Genomic DNA, 19,183 nt, shown 5'->3' on the forward strand with positions numbered 1-19,183 from the left:
ACCTCTGCTAGCTTTAGTAGGCTTATCTCTGAAATGCGGCTCGAATGATACCTACTACAGTATAGGGTAGTGTGTGTGTATGTGTGCGTGTGCTCAGTTGTGTCTGACTGTGACCCCATGGACTGTAACCCGCCTGGCTCCCTTGTGTCATTTCCTACTCCAGAGGATCTTCCTGACCCCCAGGGATGGAGCCCATGTCTCCTGCATCTCCATATAGGGTAGTGGAAATCTCTAAATCAAATAAGGGATATTAGGCGTTTAGCAGGGACTGGCACAATGCACCCTGGTTAGTGATGTGATTATTTATCTAGTAGAGGTAAGCTTGGCTGTTGTGTCCCAACTTCCTCTCCCTTCTAGGACTTTTACAAATGAGGAGAGAAGAAAGTGCCCCTGTTGGATTCCTGATCACCAGATTTCTCCTCAGGGCAGGTATCCAGTACGACCTCTGCCAGCCCAGTCTGCTGAAGTTGCTTATTCTGGGCTTGGAGCTCCTGGTTCTGTGTGGCCAAGCTGATGGAGTCTTGCAAGATGCCAGCCAGCAGGCTGCGGTAGTGATGCTCTGTGGTCATGGCCTGCTCCTCGCAGAGGCCCTGCCAGGCTCGAAAAACCTGTGCCCACATTCCAAGATTCCCATCAGTCAGGTAGCCTTGGGACCAGCTCAAGGCCTGCCCTCTGTCTCTCCCAACTGACCTGCAGCACATGGCGTGTCTGAGCCCGGGCAGCCTGCACGTGTAGGTCATAGAGGGCTGTCAGGTCCTGCTCTGCGGCATCCCGTTCTGCCTGAAGGGCCTCCAGCTGACATCTCAGCACTGTCTGCTCCCGGTGCCATCTCTGCCTCTCCTTGGAGTCCTTCAGTTGATAACACATGCTCTCTGTGGAGTCCAGCCTGTGTGCCAGGCTCGGCTCTACATACTTTTTATTATGATTTGAACTAATGATAACCTTTGAGATAGTTGCCATTTTATAGATTTGGAAACAGTGGATCAGAGAAGTGACCTAACTTGCTCAAATTCACATGACTAGTGAGGGACAGGACTGAGATGACATGCCTTTCAACAGTTCACCATCATCCTTGGTGTAAAGTCCAAATCCAGAGTGTTGACACCAGCTGGTCTCTTTAGTTTTGCCTCTGACCACACCTGCCAGGCTCCAGCCAGATGGAAAATACGCAACACCCAGAACCTGCTTTGCCATTGCTTCCCTTTGGACTTTTGCTCCTACGGAATTCTCTTCTCAAAACATGTCTCCCATCTCCCCTGACCCCACCTCTGTGCACACATGTATTGTTTCTTGTTTAAACAAGTTACATGCCTCTATGTGAGCACAAACTGCCCTGTGGATCTGAATCTACTGTATTTCTCTGGCTGATTTGTTTGTCGTTTACACCTCAGCTTAGATGCCATCTCTGCTCCATTCCAGCCTGGTCCAGGTACACTTCTTTGTTCCAGTGAGTCACTAACTCCCTCTTTCACAGCACTTAGCACTGAGATTGCCTCATGTGTCCCCTGCAAAGCTGTGAGGGCCATGAGAGAGGGTGCTGCCCAGTCTTTGAGGGTAGATCCCAGCCCCTAGCCCCCTGCCTGGCCAGGTTAGAAGAAGCCTTAAGCCCCCAACTGGACCCTCCTCACCTCTTCAGCCAGCAGGCCTTTGGCCTGGTCACCCGCCACCACCTCTTCCTCCTGTTCCGTATGTTTCACCTCCTCTTGGATCCACGCTTGGTGCTGTTCTCGCAGTCTGTGCCTCTGGGCCTGAGCCAAGAAGAAGTGTAGGGCCACATCCGGGGCCTGCTGGGCCTACATGATATCGATCTAGGCTCAGTCAGAAGCCCATGTGTGCACACAGTCTTGGGATAAAGGGCCCAACCTCTCCAGCAGAGCCCCATTACCAGGGCAGGCCCTAGAATGACATCAGGAGGCTAGCTGGCCTGGAAGAACCTGTCCCCTGGACAGAGACTCAGGCTATGAGGGAAGAGGAGAGATACCAATTTCCGCCAAGAGGTGCCATGGAGGCCCTAGTAGGGAAACAGCCCCTCCCATGCCCATCCTGAGGAATCCAATAGCTCTACAGGCCCTTTATCTGCCAGAAGCTCTGCATTTCTCCCTGTGAGGGCAAGGTAAGCAGGAGACATGTTATTGGCTCTCTGTGACTCTTTACTTCCAGTTGTTCTGGGGTACATGAGGTGTTATTACCTGTTCCTCAGAGTCCCTGAGTAGATGCATTTGGTGGAGATCAGGTCCTATAGATGCTGTTCTTCCTGCCACTGGAGGAGAATGCAGTTAAGTAACCAAAAGATGGAGAAGACCTCCAGCTAAACCCCAAGCACCAGCGTCACCTTGAGGCTCCTGGAGACCTGGGCTGGGGCTTGCTGTTGAATGTGTCACCTGCTGAGAATAATATTATGAGTGAGAAGTCTGTACCTTTCCTCCCAGGATCAAGGTCCCAGCCCCACCCCACCCCCTTTTCTTAGCTATATGACCTCAAGGAGGTGGCTAGTCTTTTGAGCCTCTGTTTTCTTATCCATGAAGTGGAGCTGATAAAAGTTGTAAAGAACATTAAATGAGAAAAGGCACCCAAAGCACTAAGCAGTGGCCAGCTTTGTTCAATAACTTGGAATTTATAGGCCTAATCCCCAAGGCCCAGGGCTGTAAAAAATGAGTACTAAGTAATTATGAAAAGGGAAGGACCAGGAGAAGTTGGACAGAGGCGACCATCTAGCCACCCTGTGACAAATCATGGAAGACAGTGCCACCTTCTGCCCAAGGGAGGCCATGCATCCTAAGAGAACGAAAGCCTTATCCTGGGTCTGAAGACTTGGATGTCTGCACCTCTGCTGCCTTTGATGACCCTACAGACCCTGGATTACTCACATCACTTCTCTGAGTTTCCGTTTGCTGAAAAGTGGGAGCAGTACTGTCATCCTTGTTTAAAATAAATTGCGGCTTCCCTTGACCTTCAAGGCAAAGTCCAAAACATCTTAAAATATTTACAAAGACCTGCATGACCAGGCCCCTGCTTCACTCACCAATCCTTCTCTCTGGACTTTCTTCCTCAAACTCTATACTCCAGCAGATTGAGCTACTTGCAGTCCCCCAGAGAGACCAAGGACTTACCTCTGAGACTTTTCCTCTTATTTTCTCTGCCTGGAATGTCCTTCATTCATCTTTGGTAGTCACTTCCTTCAGGTTTCAAGTTTCCATGAGATCACCTTCCCTCTCTTGCCAATACTAACTTACATGCCTGCATAGAACCCTTCGGATAAGCCCTTCAGAGCACTGATCACGGAGTAATAGTTTCTCTCCAGAGGACTGTAAACTCCATGAGGACAGGGGTTTCCCAGGGCCTGCATGATGTTATACCCAGTACATAGTGAATGGTCAGTGTAAATGTTTGAGAATGAGGACATTAATGAATGAAGGAAGGGCTGCCTTACAGTGTGCTATATACAGAATAAAGCAGCAGACATCAATAGGGCTCCCAAGAATTTGGATGAGAAGATGTACCTGTGGTTCTGGGAACCCCGCAGCCTCAGTTTTGACTGCTTTGAGCATCCAGCTTCCCCAGCGCTGGCTCCAGGCTTTTACCACCTACAGAGAAAGGATTCTGGGTAGGCTCTGGCCATCGCTGGCTCAGGCACTCCCAGGCCTCACCTTGCTCACATGCAGCTCCCGCAGCGCCCTGCCCAGTTGGCTGAGCCCACTGTCTGTCAGGGCGTCCCTAAGGAGGCCTGATCGCAGGCTCTTCAGACCAGCTCGGCGGGCCCGGGCCTCTTCTACTGCGTCCCACAGGGTGGGCCTCACGTGTTTCACCTTCCTCCTCCTTCCTGCGGCCCCCAACAAAGCAGACTGGAACAAGCTCAGGGGACTGCCTAAGGGGAGACACAGAATGAATCTCTCCTTCCTCTGAGATCCAAAGCACACTGTTTGTAATACTTTTAATTTTTATTAAGAGTATTTTTCATAAAAATAACCAACACCTATCAGGCATTTACATGTGTCTGATGGTACTGTGCCAAGGCTTTCTGTGGATTGTCTCCTTTTATCCACACAATGCTCCAATGAGGTAGCAACTCTGGTTTACTCTGCCTCCCTCCACATTTTCCAGATGAGGCAACTGGAGCTCAGAAGTCAAACAACTCCCTGGTGAGTGGCAAAGCTGAAACTCAAGCCAGGTTCTGTCTGACAGTAAAGCCTGTGCCCTTAACCATAATCCCAAACTGGTCTGTACATAAACACACTTCTTTTACTCCCTGCTTTGTCCTTGAGAATGTGGACTGCCCCAACTTATTTTCCTCATTCCACAGGGCCTGACATAGGGTGAGGTCTGGGAATACATTGGCCAAATGAATGTATGTCTGTTGATTTTGGAGACAGAGCACCAGACTTTTTTTTTTTCACTCTTATTAACGGAAAAGTTCAGACATATGAAGAGTCTGGGAGGTCCATTCTCTTATCCAGCTTCAACAATTATCAACTTAAGAACATTCTTGTTTGTTCTATACCCTCCACTTGATCTCCTCCATATCTCTGACATCATATTTCACAGAGTCCTGATCTTTTAAAGAGTATGTGAAAATAGGAAAGCACCTTCCCTTCTCTGATCCTCCTTTTCCTTGTTTATAAATTAAACCTGTCTTCCTTTCCTCACCCATAGATTTGATCCGCCTCATGAGGCTGTGGTAATAATCAGAGGTTTTAGTCAGCATAAAAATGCCTGATACACCATTGAAGGCCACTGAAAGGGTGAGGCTTTTACTGTTGGCCCTGCCTTTCCAGGCTTTGGCAGCTGAACCCTTCTGCAACTTTTCTGAATCCTGGCCATCCCATCCCTTTCTGGGCTTGCTAGGGTTGGGGCTGCAACTGGTTGGGTGACAGGTAATGCCAGATCCTAGAGCTTCCCAAAGAAACCACACCCTACCCCAAGCCACCTTGAGGATCCAGGCGAAGAAGAAGGCCACTGTAGTTGTTTCCTTCCAGAAGCCATGAGACAATCCAGGTCAGAGAGCCCTCCACCTCTTCACCAGCCACGTTTCCAGCTAGTACCTGCAGCAGGGGACAGTCTCTGCCAGAGGGAGGGTGGGAGGGAGGGAGGGAGGAAGAAAAGAGATGCCTACTGGTAGGTGGAGAGAGAACTGGCGCAGATCACACTCTGATGAAAGGTTGACTATTTCCAGTCACTTTTGTGTACCACCAGACAGATTTGCGACCTTGTATAGATCTTTATTTTATTATTTTTTAAGTTACACAAATAATACATCCTCATAGTAAAAAAGAATTTAATTGCACATTTGACAAGGGACTTGTATCCAGAATATATAAAGAACTCTTACACTTCAGTAATAAAAGTATAACTTGGGGAATTCTCTGGTGGTTCAGTGGTTAGGACTGTGTGCTTCCATTGCAGGGGGGAAATACATACATACATAAAAATGCAACCCAATTTTACAATGGCAAAGCAAGGTGACATTAACAAAAATGGCAGAACAGGGAACTCTAGGGTTTTGTCCCTCCTCAGAAGCATCTGGCAAAAAAATGGTCAGAATCAACCTTACTGAAACTCTAGGAGTTAGTCAAAGATTTACAGCAATCAAGTGAAGTTTAACCAGGAGAAAGGCAACTTTACTATGGTAAGAGATCTTTGTGGTGTTTTTAAGTTACTTTACCCCCAACCTTCTCCCCAGTACAGCCCACATTTCTGATGGTGGTACCTGGTTCTGAAAAGAGCAGAGTAGATCTCATTCCCAAGGAATTGTGTTTGTTTTGACTGTCTGGGTTTCACACAAAGGACTGACAAAAGGAGTTTCCTTTTGTTTCCCTTGTCTTAGAATTTTCTTGGGGCAGAAGAGCTATGCCAGAGGGTGGTCCCTCCAAACTTTGAGAGATGAAAGAACAAGAAATAAATAACAGGGCAAGTAGTAGACACATGAAAAGACTAGGCAGAAAAGTTGGGTAGTGACATTTTGGGGGAATAAGAGTTTTTGAAAAGTTGCCATGTGTACTAGGGGACCTAGAAAGTCACACACGTGTCCAAGGCAGTGTGTACGGTAAGAAAAGACCTGAAAAGACCATAGGCTTTCACCTCTGGCTGATTGAGGGCTCAGCGCAAGCAGGATGTAAAGCTAAGGCAGAGCAGTAAATGGCCTGGCTGAGCACTGAAGGACGGACCCAACACAAAGTCAGTGTGTAGAAACCTAGAGGATTTTTTTTCTTTGTCTTTCCTCCTTTTTTTCTCCTATCCTCCTTCCCACCTCCTGCTGCCTTTAATTCCTCTCTCCTCATTCCCTTTCCCCTTCCTCTCTTCCTTCTTCTTTTTCCTCCCTTTCCTATCTTTTTTTTGAGGTGGAGATGTATTCTTGGAGGTTAGGGAATTCTGTGTCATTGGCTAAGCACTGAGATCACAGAATGAAGATTTCAGTGACTGCAAGGAGTACAGTCTTTGCAAAAATTGTTTGGAAAAGTAACTAAGTAAATGGATGGCTGATGCCCGCAGTAAGCAACAAGTCAAACCCTGGAAAGGAGGGAGAATCCAACGTTTACAGTTACCAGGTTATCATATCTAAAATGTTAGAGCACTGAGGAAAAAGAATGGAGACTTAAGGGATCAGCACAGTAAATAATACAGTCTTCACAAAAATACTCAAATTGACCAGTTTCCAGAAAAAAAATTATGAGGCATGTAAATAAGAAAATATGGCTCACTCAAAGGGAAAAAAGAAAAAGAAATGAATAAAATCTGCCCCTGAAGAAGCAGACACTGGATTCAGTAGACAAAGAATTTAAATCAACTGTCTTAGATATTTTCAGAAGACTAAATCAAGAAAATGAGGTCTCAGTGATTATCAATAGGATAGAAATCATAAAAAGGAACCAAGGAGAAACTCTGGAGCTGAAAAGTACAATAACTGAAATTTAAAATTCACTAGAGGGCAGATCTGAGCAAGTAAATCTGGGTGTGGTTGTGGTGGTTTAGTTGTTAAGTCATATCTTACTCTTTGTGACCCCATGAACTATAGCCTGCCAGACATTTCTATCCATGGGATTTCCCAGGCACAAATGCTGGAGTGGGTTGCCATTTCCTTCTCCAAGATAGGTCAAATAAAATTATTCAGTCTGAGGAGAAGAAAGAAAAAAAAAAAAAAAGGAAAATGAGCCTGAGAGACCTGTTGGCTGCCATCGAGTGTACACACATATACATAATGGGAGACCCAGAGGGAGAAAAGAAAGAGAAAAGGGTAGAAAGAATATCTGAAGAAATAATGCTCCAAAATTAGCCCAAACTTATGAAAGACTTACTATGCACAAAGGATCTTCAATAAGATTAAAAACCAATTCCTCATTAGAAACCATGGATCCCAAAAGGCAGTGTGATAACATAGTTAAAATGTTGAAAGGAAAAAAAAACCTGTCAACTAAAATTTCTACATCTAGCAAGAAATAAGATATTCCCAGATAAACAAAAAGTTTGAGGAAGTTCATTGCTAGTAGATCTGCTTTACAAGAAATACTAAAGGGAGCAAATCCTTGAGCATGTCAGAGGTGAGGAAAAGATGAGACTCTGATGCTGGCCTGGGTCTCTACATCCATATTTCAGCCACCCTCTCCCCAACCCTTCCTTAAAGCTATTAAAAACCCCCATGTGACTTACACTTCTCCTGGAAGCTGCAGGATCCGCAAGGCTCCTTGCCACATCCCCTGGTTCCCAGGCCCCTCAGAAGGGTCAGGCGCCAGGCAGGACATGGTGACAGTGAGCAGAGAGCAGCTCCTGTGATGGAGACCATAGGCTCAGGCCAAAACGACCAGGGCGGGGTTGGGGGAGTGACAGGGGTTCTCCTGTCCTCACCTGCCTTCTCCACATGCAGCCCGCAAGTACAGCTCTGAGGCAGCTCTTGAGTCCGATACCTCCACTTCACTGGCATTTTCCACCACCCTGGAGGAAGGGAAGCCTGGACTCAGCTCCTAAGCACAGGGGTTCTGTCCAGCCCCCAGAATCTCTACATGGGGAGCCCATGGGCATACCTAAAGCCTATAAGAATCATCCCCAAGGCTCCAAGCTCAGTATGTCCCCTAGAAGCCTCTCATCCTCATGATCTTATTTTTTTCTCCTATTATCTGCCCAGTGTGGGGAACAAGGTAGTTGGGATTCCTCTCATTTTATAGATGGATAAGCAGGAGTTCTGCTCGGTGAGATGCCCAGGTCACCTGGGATGGTGATGACAGAGCTGAGGAGGTATAAGTGGATGGGGTGGAGAGAAGAGTGAGAGGGATGAAGGGAAGACTGTGAGAGGGAGTCCTGGGGGCAAACCCAGGCCCTGTAAGCATGACCCCGAGTTCAGAGCCTCTCATCCTTGGAGTGGCAGTGGGCAGAAGCCTCCAATAACTTGGTTTTGGGTGTTAGCCCTGCCTAAAGATAAGCGCTCTCAGACCTCACTGGGCTCTGGACACTCACAAGCCCAGAGGAGCCACGTCCAGCACGGATAGGTTCCCTGCCCCTGGAGTCAGCAAATCCCGGATCCTCCTGTTGGCGCTGAGCTGAGATCACAGAAGCACAACATCTGTTACGAACCAAATGTTTACTCAGACTTTGGCTAACGTGACTCTCCCATTGGGGCCCTGTGAGCCAAGCAGGACACCAAAATCCAGCCATTTCAGACAGAAAACAGGAGAGCCCAGCAAGGCAAGCCAACACTGGTGAGCAGCAGAGACCCAAGCCCTTCAGGTTGCCCTCGTGTCTCAGGCTCTATGGCAGCATCACCGTGGCCTTGGTGCCCCAGGTTTCCCCTTCCCCAGGGCCTCACCTGAACTAGGCTAATAGTGCTAAGCACAGCATCAGAGCCCCTGAGGGGCAGAGCTTCTTCAAACAGCACCTGTAGCAGCTGACGTGGAGAAAGGGGTTCAGTGCAGATTGAGAAAGGATTAATTTCTTTTTCAACATTTCCCGAGGGCGAAGTCTATGCCTGACCCTGTGCTAGGGGCCATGGACATGGTGGCCAAGACAGAAAACAGCCCCAGGGCTCATGGTTCACAGGAAGCCAGACAAGGGAGCAGGTATTTTCAGTGGGACCTGGTGTTTGCAAGGGTAGGGGCTCATGACAAGGTTTTGAGGCAATTATTTCAGTTTGGGGGCATTCTGATGAAGCCTAAAAACAAAACTTTCAACTTTACTATCAGTATTAGTAAGAACAGTGAAAATCAGATTTGCCTGAGTATTTGATGTTTGTACATCACCCCTCCCTGACCCACACCCTATATACCCCAGCCTCTCACCTTCCCTGACCTCTCAACAGCTTCATGACTGATGCTGGCAAAGCAACCTGTATGGACTCTGGGGTGCTATAGGAACCCTGAGGAGGGACATCTAGTCCAGCTAGGGTGGGGAGGGGAAAGTTCTTGGAGGTCTCCTGGAGGAGGCAACATGTGAGTCTCGAAACAGCTATGCCTGATGCCTTCTCTGGGACTCACCTGAGGCACGAGCCGGGGCGCCTCCGTTTCCCGACCCCGAAGCAGCAGGGCCACACTGTACCCTCGGCCCACGGAGCCCAGTGTGGGCCGGACTCGTGCTAGCAGCTCCTGCTCTGCCTCCTGCCGGAGACACAGGCACACCCCCAACTCAGGTGTCCTGACCCAGCCCGCCCTGAGCAAAGAGTCTGGGAAATACTCAGCACCTCAGGATCAAGGGTCCTGAGTGCTCCCAACCACCTCCCATCACCCTATCAGACACCCCTACCTGAGCAGCATCAGAACCCAGGACTCTATCAAAGGTGATGCATCGTTCCTGTGAGCAGAGACAGGAGTCAACAGTGTCACTCCCATCTTCCGCTGTACTCACACACACCCCAGCCCAGACTGTATCTACCTGACACTCCAGAGGCTCAGGCTGAAGTAGGCGGATGCTCTTGGCCCCCTCAAGACGGAGCGTAGGGAGGCAGGTCTCCTTGGGGCCTGAGACAGGGGGACTTCATGTCAACTCTCCTGGGGGAAACTGAGCTCCTGGGACCCCCAGGTCCTGCCTTCAACCTTTGCCTTAGTTTCCTAGTGAAATGGCATTGCCCTCCCCCTCTCCCAGGAGGTGCTCCCAGGCTGTGTTACTTCTGAGATGAAAGTGTGGGGGCTTCTTACCAGATCTTGTCCTCTCTAGTTCCACCACCACAGTCAACCGGGCCTGCGGGCTGTCAGCGAGGGCTGCGGGGGCTGAGGGGCCCTGGCCCAGAGGGGCCCCTGTGCCCATCGCCTCTCCACACTCCATGGCTTCTGTGCCTCTCAGATTCCCCTCAATAATTCATCTCCCCAACCTGAGGGCTCTGGGCAGGGCCTCTAAACAATAACTAAGGAGGGACAGTCCTCTATTTTCTGAGTGAGTCAGACTGTTGCATGGAATTTTTCTTTTTTTCCTCTTATGAAAATTTCAGACATTAACTGTGAAGAGAATAGTTTGATGAAACTCCAAGCACTCAGCTTCAGCCATTATCAACTTAACAGCCAGTCTTATTTCTTCTGTTCCCCTTTCCACCCCTAGTGGATTCTTCTGAAGCATATCTCAGACACTTTATATTTCACACATAGCTATTTCAGTATGTATTTATAAAAGATACCACTCTTTTTTTAAAAAAAACAATGATAGCTTTATTGGGAGATAATTCAAATACCATATAATTCATCCATTTAAAGTGTGTGTTTCAATGGTTTTTGGTAAGTTTGCAGACATGTATAACTATCACCACAGTTAATTTTAAAACATTTCCATCCCTTTATAAAGGAACTGGATTTCCTTTACTGTAGCCTCACTAACCCCCACCCTATGCTGACCCTTAAACAATCACTCATCTACTAACACCTTTCTGTTTCTCTAGGTTTGCCTATTCTGGACATTTCATGTAAGTGGACTCACATGTGTTCTTTTTGTGACTGGCTTGTAGCACCTGTCAGCCCAGTGTACGCTCTTTGGTGCTTCTGTCTCCTCTCAACAAAAATTTGAAGCAACAGACGTTAGAGACCTCGGCGGGTCACAGCTCTCCAACGGGCCATGTTATAGCTCTCAGGTCTTGAATAGACCATGTTATAACTCTTAGTTCAGTGTTACAGCTCTGCGTTACAGCTCTATTTTATTTAGAAAATAGCAGGAAAATACATCCTCGAGGCATGAGGGAATGCTGATCCAAAGACTTGAAGAGAAGAGAGTGGGGGAGCGCACCGCCGCGCGGGAGAGAGAGAGACCGCGGCCCTCTGGCTCCTCTTTTTATGTGATTTCCCTCCCCTGGGCCTGCCCTGTGTAAGTTGGGCCAGCCAGGAGTGCTGTTTGTTCCACCTGAGTTCCTCACGCCGGTCCTCGGACCTTCTTTTGTTCCATTTTCGCGGGCTTTTCCCTCCCTTGTCTTTTAGCCACTGCCATTCTGGACTCCTGTTTCCTATTCTAACTCCCTAACACATCTATCAGTACTTCTTTCCTTTCTGTGACTGAATCATGTTCCATGTAGGATGAAACTGCTTCTGTCACGAGATCCCCAGAGTCTGGCCAAACTTCACAGGTGAGGACACAGTTGCAGTAAGACTGCCCTAACTTCAGACTCTTCTGCAGCTTCCATACTTTGCTAGAATGACTTACAGAACTCAGCTGTGCTGTGCTCAGTCACTTTTTTAGGTCGACATTGGACAAGGCCTGGGAGGGTTCTGAGTGAAGGATCTACTGTCTCTATGGAGTGAGGGTGTGCCTTCCCAGTACATCAGTATGTTCACCAACCAGGAAGCTCCCTGAGCCTCATTGTCCCACATTTTTCAATGAGTCATGATTAATTAAATCATAAATTATATGACTGAATCCAACTCCAGCCCTTTTATCTGCAATTTTTTTTGTTTGTTTGTTTTTGTTTGCACTAGTGGCCTGCGAGATCTTAGTTCCTTTATTAGAGATCTAACCTGCACACCCTGCAGTGGAAGCTCAGAGTTTTAATCACTGAACTGCCAGGCAAAGTCCCTGAATAGTTTTTTTTTTTCTTTTTTTCTTTTTTCTGGTGAGCAACCTCCTCCATCCTGAAGCTATATAGGGACCCTGCCGGAAGTTATCTCATTAGCATAACAAAGAGATTCCTATTGCTTAGGTAATTACAAAGGTTTTTGAAGCTTTGTGCTAGTAACTGGAGACGAAGACCAGGTATGTTTTTCATTATATCACAAACTACTCTGGTTTTTCACCAAGGATCTCTTATAGCCAAAAGAATGATACCTGTCTGACCATCTATATTCCGTATTCAGTTTGTTCAGTTCAGTTCAGTCGCTCAGTCGTGTCCGACTCTTTGTGACCCCATGGACTGCAGCATGCGAGGCCTCCCTGTCCATCACCAACTCCCGGAGTTCACTCAGACTCGCGTCCATCGAGTCAGTGATGCCATCCAACCATCTCATCCTCTGTCTTCCCCTTCTCCCACCTTCAATCTTTCCCAACATCAGGGTCTTTTCCAGTGAGTCAGTTCTTCACATCAGGTGGCCAAAGTATTGGAGTATTCGGTGTACATCTATATAACAGGTGGAGCAATAGTAACAAGATGAATATGCCTAACCTTTGGAGGAATCAGTTTGGGGTAGGGATAGGAGGCTTGTATTTTCCCATACATTTGCCTATCAATACCGATACTGTACGCTTAGCAACAATGCCTGTTATTATATCTCATTGTGTTGCTGTTATGTGGGCTTCCCCGGTAGCTCAGTCAGTGAAGAATCCGCCTGCAATGCAGGAGACCACTTGGAGCATCGGAGACCCAGATTCAATCTCTGTGTCTGGAAGGTCCCGTTGAGAAGAAAATGGCAACCCACTCCAGTATGCTTGGCTGGGAAATTCCATGGACAGAGGAGCCTTCTGGGCTACAGTCTATGGGGTCGCAAGAGTCGGACACGACTTAGAGACTAAACCACCATCAGCTGTTATGTGAAAATAAAGAGTAATTACTTCAGCCTGTCATTATATTTTACTACCAAAATGTCACCCAGCCACAGATTGACTGTCTTCTCCCCAATCTTGGCAGGTTCCAAAAGCAAAAGTGGTCTCAGGATTAGATGGCTTCCCCCTCCGACATCTTGTAACTGAACTAAAGGACAGGTCATTGTTTTCTCTGAGCCTCTTTTATTTATTTATAATATACATTCATTTATTTTAATTGTAGGCTAAATACAATATTGTATTGGATTTGCCATACATCCACATGAATCCGCCACGGGTGTACACATGTTCCCTATCTTGAATCCCCGTCCCACCTCCCTCCCCATCCCATCCCTCTGGGTCATCCCAGTGCACCAGCCCCGAGCATCCTGTATCATGCATCGAACCTGGACTGGCTGTTCTTTTCATATATGATATTATACATGTTTCAATGTCATTCTCCCAAATCATCCCACCCTCTCCCTCTCCCACAGAGTCCAAAAGACTGTTCTATACATCTGTGTCTCTTTTGCTGTCTCACATACAGGGTTATCATTACCATCTTTCTAAATCATCCACCTTATTAGAACTGATTCAAATGTATTCTTTTTAATGGCTGAGTAATACTCCATTGTGTATATGTACCACAGCTTTCTTATCCATTCATCTGCTGATGGACACCTAGGTTGCTTCCATGTCCTGGCTATTATAAACAGTGCTGCGGTGAACAATGGGGTACATGTGTCTCTTTCAATTCTGGTTTCCTTGGTGTGTTCTGAGCCTCTTTTTAAGTGTTAGTGTAATATTGGAGTTCCTTCATTCCTTCACTCTCAGCCACTGTTCCTCCTTCTAAAGTCATATGGATTTCAACAGATGCTGAATAGTCAGAACAATCTTATAAAAGAAGAACAAAGTTGGAGGACTCATACTTCCTGATTTCAAAACTTATTGTGAAGCAAGAGTAATAGAACAGTATGCTGTGGTGCTGGCATAAAAGCAGAGATTAGTCAGAGAGCAGTAAGTGTCCAGAAATAAGCCCATGTTTCTAGGGACAGCTGACTTGACAAAGACGTCAAGAACATTCAGTGAGGAAATTATCTTGGCTGACCTCTGCTTGCAGCAGCCTGAGATGGGGCTTCAGTTCCCTGACCAGAGATCAAGGTCAGGACTAGGCAGTCAGGGTACCAGATCCTAGCCACTAGACCGGTGGTCAGTGACAAAGCCCTGATTTTTTGACTTTGCAGAAAAGAATTCCCACAAAGATGAAAAGTAGTGAAACAAGAGTTTATTAGGACAAAAAAGAGTGTAGCACATGCGGGTAGACCTACGGGTGGGCTCAGAGAAAGTCGCACCCTCGTCGTAGCTTGAATCACTTTTCTGGGGCATTTCTTCCAAGTTTTCTTTGGCCAATCACTTTGCTGGGCCTGCTTCTGAGCCCATATTTGGTATATCTCAGGGTTCTCCTATGTGTGCATGTGCATCTCTTAGCCAAGTTGGATTCTAGTGAAGAGGCCTATAGGTGATTGCCTCACTTACTATGAGGTGACACCTCCATCTTTTTTGACCTCCAAGGAGCCTTTCTGCACATGTGTAGGCAGGGAGGTTTCCTTAACTTCAAGAATATGTGGTCTTTTATCACTTATCTGGGCAGAGCCCAGCCTCTTCCATCATCCTGCTTAATGGAGCTTCTGTCCACAGGGGAGAAACTGTTCAGCCTGGGGCCATCTATCTCCTAATTAGAAGGATTAATCTTTTTAATAAATGGCACTGGTACACCTGAATATCCAGATACAAATGAATGAAACGGGACCCTTATTTCAGATCATACACAAAAACTAACTCAAACTGATCAATTTCCTAAATTTAAGAGTTAAAACTATAAAACTCATAGAAGAAAATAGAGAAATTAATCCTCATGACATAATCTGGCAGTGAATTCTTAAATATGATACCAAAAGCAAGCATAACAAAGGAAAACATAATAAACTGAATTTCATCAAAGTTAAAAATGTTCGTGCATCAAAATATGAAAAACAACCAACAAAATGGGAGAAAATATTTGTAAATTATATGTCTGACAGTGATCTAGTATCCAAGATATAGATAGAGAGTTCCTACAACTCAGCAACAAAAAGACAAACTACTCAAGGAAGAAATGAGGAAGAGATTTGGATAGCTATCTCTTCAAAGATAATATATGCAGTAAAAGATGCTCAACATCATTATACACCAGTGAAATGCAGAAAGATAAACAAAATTAAAACTAGGCAAAACATTTGAACAGATATTTATTCAAAGAAGCTCAACAAGCATGTGAAAAGATGCTCAAAATCCTTGGTCATTAAAGAAATGCAAATCAAAAACAATGAGGTATTATTTCATACTCACTGATGCTGCTGCTAAGTCGCTTCAGTCGCGTCCGACTCTGTGCGACCCCATAGACGGCAGCCCACCAGGTTCCCCCGTCCCTGGGATTCTCCAGGCAAGAACACTGGAGTGGGTTGCCATTTCCTTCTCCGTTGCATGAAAGTGAAAAGTGAAAGTGAAGTCGCTCAGTCGTGTCCAACTTGTAGCGACCCCATGGACTGCAGCCTACCAGGCTCCTCCATCCCTGGGATTTTCCAGGCAAGAGTACTGGAGTGGGGTGCCATTGCCTTCTCCTCATACTCACTAGTATGGCTCTAATAAAAAGAAAAAAGAGATGGTCTCTGATTTCAGCACACAACTGAAAATATAAGCTTTCAGGGCATGTATTGCTTTAAATGCATAATACAACTTGCTGTCAGACCAGATACAAACAAAAACAAAACCACCTCCTTTATATAGCCATTGAAACAAAGTACTGTTCTGTTTTAACAAGTCTTTATTGTATTTTGCACTGATTGACACACATCTGCTTATTTTAAAAATGATGCTTTTGGTGGTAATGGCTAAGCACAAGTAGGTATTTATAGCTTGATGTTTGTGTATTCTAATCCCCAGTGTTCTTTGATTCCAGGTCTTGTTGACTTAAAAAAACACACAACAAGAAAGTTGCAAGTTAAGTTTTTTTTTTTTTTTTTTTTTGAGGAAAATGAGGACTGCAGTCCAGGAGACAGCACCTCAGATAGCTCTGAGAAACTGCTCTAGAGAGGAAGGGGAGAAGGTCAGCATCTATGTGATTGTGGTGAAGGGAGAGTACATGGAGTTAAGCACATATTTTTCCGGAAGGTTTCTGCTAGTCAAAAGGAATAGTCATCACCATGAAGGATCTTGGTGCTTTTCTAAATATAAGGAGATACAAGGATTAGGCTCATAAAATCAGTCCCTGACAATATCCAACTATCTGAAGACCTGTCCCGCCAGTTTTTCCGTGAGCACAGTGTCTCACTTCTGCTCTTCACCCTGAACTCCTTTTGGGGGACGTTGGAAACCAGCCATTGCAGTAGCACGCGAGTCAATCCTTGCAGAGGCAGATGGCAAGTGCCAATTTGTAGTTGACAGGGCCTCCTCATGGTCACAATCTCAACCATACTTTGGGAGGCATTCCATGACCATTTTGTCCCACAGTGCTAGGAAGATTCATTCCTAGGTCTGGTGAAGATTTCACCGATAGGCCACTCAATGTGCCGTTACTGAACTAAGCCTTACCAACAGTAATCAAAAGACTCTGGACCACTTGTCTTCCTAATATGATACGGTTTAGGAAAAATTTCCTTTTATTATATCTTCCCATATCTAGAGTTACACTATTACAATCACTGATCTCATATAAAACTATGTATTTTTGTCAGAGACTCTGTCACACATTTAGCTATGCAAGAAAAAACAATTTAATCTTGTGAAACAGGCAAAGTATAAATAACATAGCTAGCAGTATTATTAAAATCATAAGTGAAAATTAAGCCAGAAAATTGCATTAGATGCAGCCCAGCATATCCTCAGGTCATCTGACTTAGTCTGTTCTGTACCAATTTTAATTGGCACTGTCCATAAGCCTCCCAGTCCAGTTTCCTAGTGTTGCTAGGCTGGTTATTCTTAGTATAATTTAATTGTTTCCAAGATAAAAGTGTTAATTGTTCAGGCATGTCTGACTTTTTGCAGCCCCATGGACTGTAGCCTACTAGGCTCCTCTGTCCATGGAATTCTCCTGACAAGAATACTGGAGTGGGTAGCCATTCCCTTCTCCAAGGGTTCTTCCCAACCCATGCATTGAACCAGGATCTCCTGCATTGCAGGCAGATTCTTTATTGTCTGAGCCACCAGGGAAGCCCAATTATGAGTGACTCCTTGCAACTGTGGGGACCTTAAAACTTAAATGACCACAGCCTGGTGTTAACCACATAAATCCATCCCATGATTGTGGGAAGTTTTATTCCTTCACAGAATTTTTCCTTATTGCTCTGATTAAGCTTGAGTAACTTTAGAGGAAAATTCATATTTATGGCAAAGGTCACAGCAGGTATTATTTATTAGCCAGGTGAGAGGATCCCACCTAGTAATATCAAGAGTGGTCTGACAGGACTGAACTTTCTTTCTTCTAAAGTAAATCTCCTCACAACTAGAGATCCCGCATGCCCCAAGGAAAATCATATATCCCATGTGTCACAACTAAGACCTGGTGCAGCCAAATAATTTCTAAAAAATTTTAAAACAAGGTAAATTTCCTAAGGGTCATCCAGTGAGAGCCTTGGAGTGGAGAAATCCAACAAGGTAATCTGGAAGTACTAAACATAGGTTTTTGGCCATAAATACAACAACTGGATTGATTAAAAAAAAAAAAAACTAGCATAGAATTGTGCCCATGATAGAAAAACATTTGATTTATATGCAAAGGTCCAAGAAGTTAAGGAAACATCAATGATCATATGGATCAGGCCCAGCATCTTGGGTAAGCTGTCTACTTCTGATGTCTTCTTCTTGTCCTGGTGTAGGTGCAGTTTCCTCTGTTTGAATGTCATTTCAAGGTGACTTTGAGGTCAGCAACCCTCTCTGTAGATAAGTCCAATGTAGGGGCCTTCGGAAGTAGGAATTAACCCAAGAGTCTGTTTCTCTCAGTTTCACTATGCATGAGTAGTTAAGAGTACCTGGGGCATCCCTGGTGGTTCAGTGGTTAGGAATCTGCCTTGCAATGCAGGGGACACACATTTGATCTCTGGTTTGGGAAGTTCCTACACGCTGCAAAGCAAGTCTGTCTACCACAACTACTGAGTGCACGCAACTACTGAACCCGTGCTCTGTAACTGGAGAGCTGACACTGCCCACCACAGCTAGAGAAAACCTGCATGCAGTAATGATGACCCAGCACAGCCAAAATAAGTACAACAGTACCTGATAAAAATCCCCACAGTCTGTTTCAATTCAGCAGTTTCTACACACTAACAATGAACAGTCTGAAAAGGAAATTAAGAAAAACAATTCCATTTAAAATATCATCAAAAATAAAATACTTGGAAATTAAAGAGATGAAAGACATGTACAGTGAAAACTACAAAAATTGCTGAAAGAATGAAAAAAGATACAAGTGGATGGAAAATCATCCCATGTTCATGGATTGGAAGACAATATTATTAGGATATCAACACTCTCCAAAACAATCTACAGATTTAATTAAATTCTTATCAAAACCTAGTGGCTTTTTTTTGCAGAAATAGAAAAATCCATCCTAAGATTCATGTGGACTCTCAAGGGACCCCAAGAAGCCAAAGCAATCTTGAAAAGAAGAATAAAATTAGAGACCTCACACGTCCTGATTTCACACCTTATTACCGAGGTAACCAAACAGTATGGTACTGGCATGAAGACAGATATATTGATTAGTAGCTTTGAAAAGAGCCCTGGAGAAGGGAATGGCTACCCACTCCAGTATTCTTGCCTGAGAAATCCCATGGACAGAGGAGCCTGGCAGGTTACAGTCCATGGGGTTGCAAAAAACACAAGTTAATGACTAAACCACTACCACCACCATTGAATGGAGAGCCCAGATGTTGGGAGGCAGATATATTGAATAATATCCATCGGACTGAGAAAGAACTTTGAGATGAAAAAACGAAGCAGGCAACTCCATAAAGTACAGTTTAAAGTTTATTGTGGGTACTGACATACAGCCATGTTACTTACATAATGCGAGTGTTGTGAATTTACATACAGCCAAGATCCAGAGGCACTCACAGATGCACTCTGAGACGGGAATACCTGAGATTTAAAGTGGTCAAGGCTAAAAACAGAATTTGACTACCAAGTAAGCTGCACATCTGCATCCAAGGGAACCTGGGCTTTTTCCTCCCTGAGGGTCTCATAA

At 45.4% G+C, this 19,183-nt stretch overlaps 1 protein-coding gene across 1 annotated transcript; it reads right to left on the reverse strand.

Annotated features, from left to right (window-relative positions):
- Positions 1–287: 287 nt before the first annotated feature.
- LOC105611203 (uncharacterized) lies at positions 288–12,873 on the reverse strand. Its single transcript, XM_042250822.2, has 17 exons — positions 10,113–12,873; positions 9,850–9,935; positions 9,721–9,768; positions 9,456–9,575; positions 8,792–8,869; positions 8,443–8,525; positions 7,837–7,923; positions 7,642–7,758; positions 4,925–5,058; positions 3,657–3,865; positions 3,387–3,584; positions 2,477–2,578; positions 2,333–2,381; positions 2,190–2,260; positions 1,629–1,793; positions 691–849; positions 288–608 (listed from the first exon to the last, which is right to left on the reverse strand). Exons 1-17 carry the CDS (start codon positions 10,237–10,239, stop codon positions 363–365), a joined length of 2,079 nt encoding a protein of 692 aa, XP_042106756.1. The 5' UTR covers positions 10,240–12,873; the 3' UTR covers positions 288–362.
- Between the last annotated feature and the right edge of the window lie 6,310 nt (positions 12,874–19,183).

Source organism: Ovis aries, chromosome 5 (genome assembly GCF_016772045.2).
Source record: "Ovis aries strain OAR_USU_Benz2616 breed Rambouillet chromosome 5, ARS-UI_Ramb_v3.0, whole genome shotgun sequence".
NCBI lineage: Eukaryota > Metazoa > Chordata > Mammalia > Artiodactyla > Bovidae > Ovis > Ovis aries.

Bases quoted from the DNA above. Each gene is read 5' to 3' on its own strand.
- LOC105611203 (XM_042250822.2), bottom strand. From the start codon at position 10,239: ATGGAGTGTGGAGAGGCGATGGGCACAGGGGCCCCTCTGGGCCAGGGC. The intron at 5,059-7,641 runs GTAAGTCACATG...TCCCTCTGGCAG, and splicing joins CTGCAGCTTCCAGGAGAAGT to AGACTGTCCCCTGCTGCAGG. The intron at 609-690 runs GTCAGTTGGGAG...ATGTGGGCACAG, and splicing joins AGACACGCCATGTGCTGCAG to GTTTTTCGAGCCTGGCAGGG.